Source organism: Galeopterus variegatus, unplaced genomic scaffold (assembly GCF_000696425.1).
Source record: "Galeopterus variegatus unplaced genomic scaffold, G_variegatus-3.0.2 Scaffold11333, whole genome shotgun sequence".
Classification (NCBI taxonomy): domain Eukaryota; kingdom Metazoa; phylum Chordata; class Mammalia; order Dermoptera; family Cynocephalidae; genus Galeopterus; species Galeopterus variegatus.
In genome coordinates, this window is record NW_007737444.1 from 10618 (window position 1) to 11731 (window position 1114).

The 1114-nt window shown below is 33.4% G+C and overlaps 1 protein-coding gene across 1 annotated transcript in view; it reads left to right on the forward strand.

Annotated features, from left to right (window-relative positions):
* LOC103610582 (disintegrin and metalloproteinase domain-containing protein 18-like) overlaps positions 1 to 1114 on the forward strand; it is a gene marked incomplete at its 5' end in the record, with an annotated part of 37309 nt that overhangs the window by 5123 nt on the left and 31072 nt on the right. The window contains 2 exon segments of the mRNA XM_008594725.1: positions 315 to 391; positions 854 to 1031. Coding sequence (XP_008592947.1) covers positions 315 to 391; positions 854 to 1031 — 255 coding nt within the window.

Sequence of the window (1114 nt, forward strand, 5' to 3'; positions counted from 1 at the left end):
AACAGTTACAGATTATACATTTGGGAAATGCGGCTGAGAAAGAAAAGATGCAGATAAAAAAAGTTGTCAAAAATTTAGAATTGTAACAAGAATTTTAGAATTATTACATGGATGATAGCTATGATTATTCATAGGCAGAAAAAGGCTTAGTGGAAGATATTATAGAGAGATAACAAGGAAATTGAATATCTGGTGAATAATATTATGGTAATGATAAATTTGAATATTTGATGACACTTAAGGAGTAAGGATAAAACCAAGGACTTTATTTACAAGTCACTTATGAGCATATCTTCACATTCTGCCTTGTATAGGGTCATTGCTTTTATCAAGGATATGCTGCAGAAATTCCAGAATCAGTTGCGACACTAAACACTTGCTCTGGTCTCAGGTAATGACATATTCGAGAGATCTGCGTGATGAAAGATGTTGTGTGAGCCCTTCTCAGAAACGTCTCAGAGGGTAGAGTGAAGACAAAAAAATATAGACTTCGTGTTTCTTCTCATACACGTATTCTTATCTCCTTCACTTCCTCTTCCCTTATTCTTTGTCTCAGACCCACTTTTGCTGTTATGAAATTTATGCAGAAAAAGCTTCTGCCAGCATAAAGAGTATTCACATTTTTGGCCACACTGGAGCCACAACTACTATTAAATGTTCTAATAGACAGAAGATGGGTATAAAATTGAGTTTGAAATTTAATCCAAGTAAGATGTGATGATTCTTACATAATAGACTTCAAAACCACTATAAAATTTCTATTAAATGTTTTTATTTAGTAGTGATTTACATTTTTCAGTGTGAAATCTATACTCATTATATTTTTATTTCTTTTTTGTATTTGAATATTTAGAGGACTGTTGCAGTTAGAGAATATCAGTTACGGAATTGGACCATTGGAAACTTCATCTACATATGAGCATATGCTTTATCAAATAAAGGATAATAAAATCGATCATTCCCCCTTCCAAGAAAAGTATCCTATGACCCACTAGGCAGATCAGTCCTACAGGATTCTTGTCAAATCAGAAGTGAGTTCTCCCTTTTATGAGATCTTTTTTTTTTTAAAAGATGACCGGTAAGGGGGTCTTAACCCTTGACTTGGTGTTGTCAG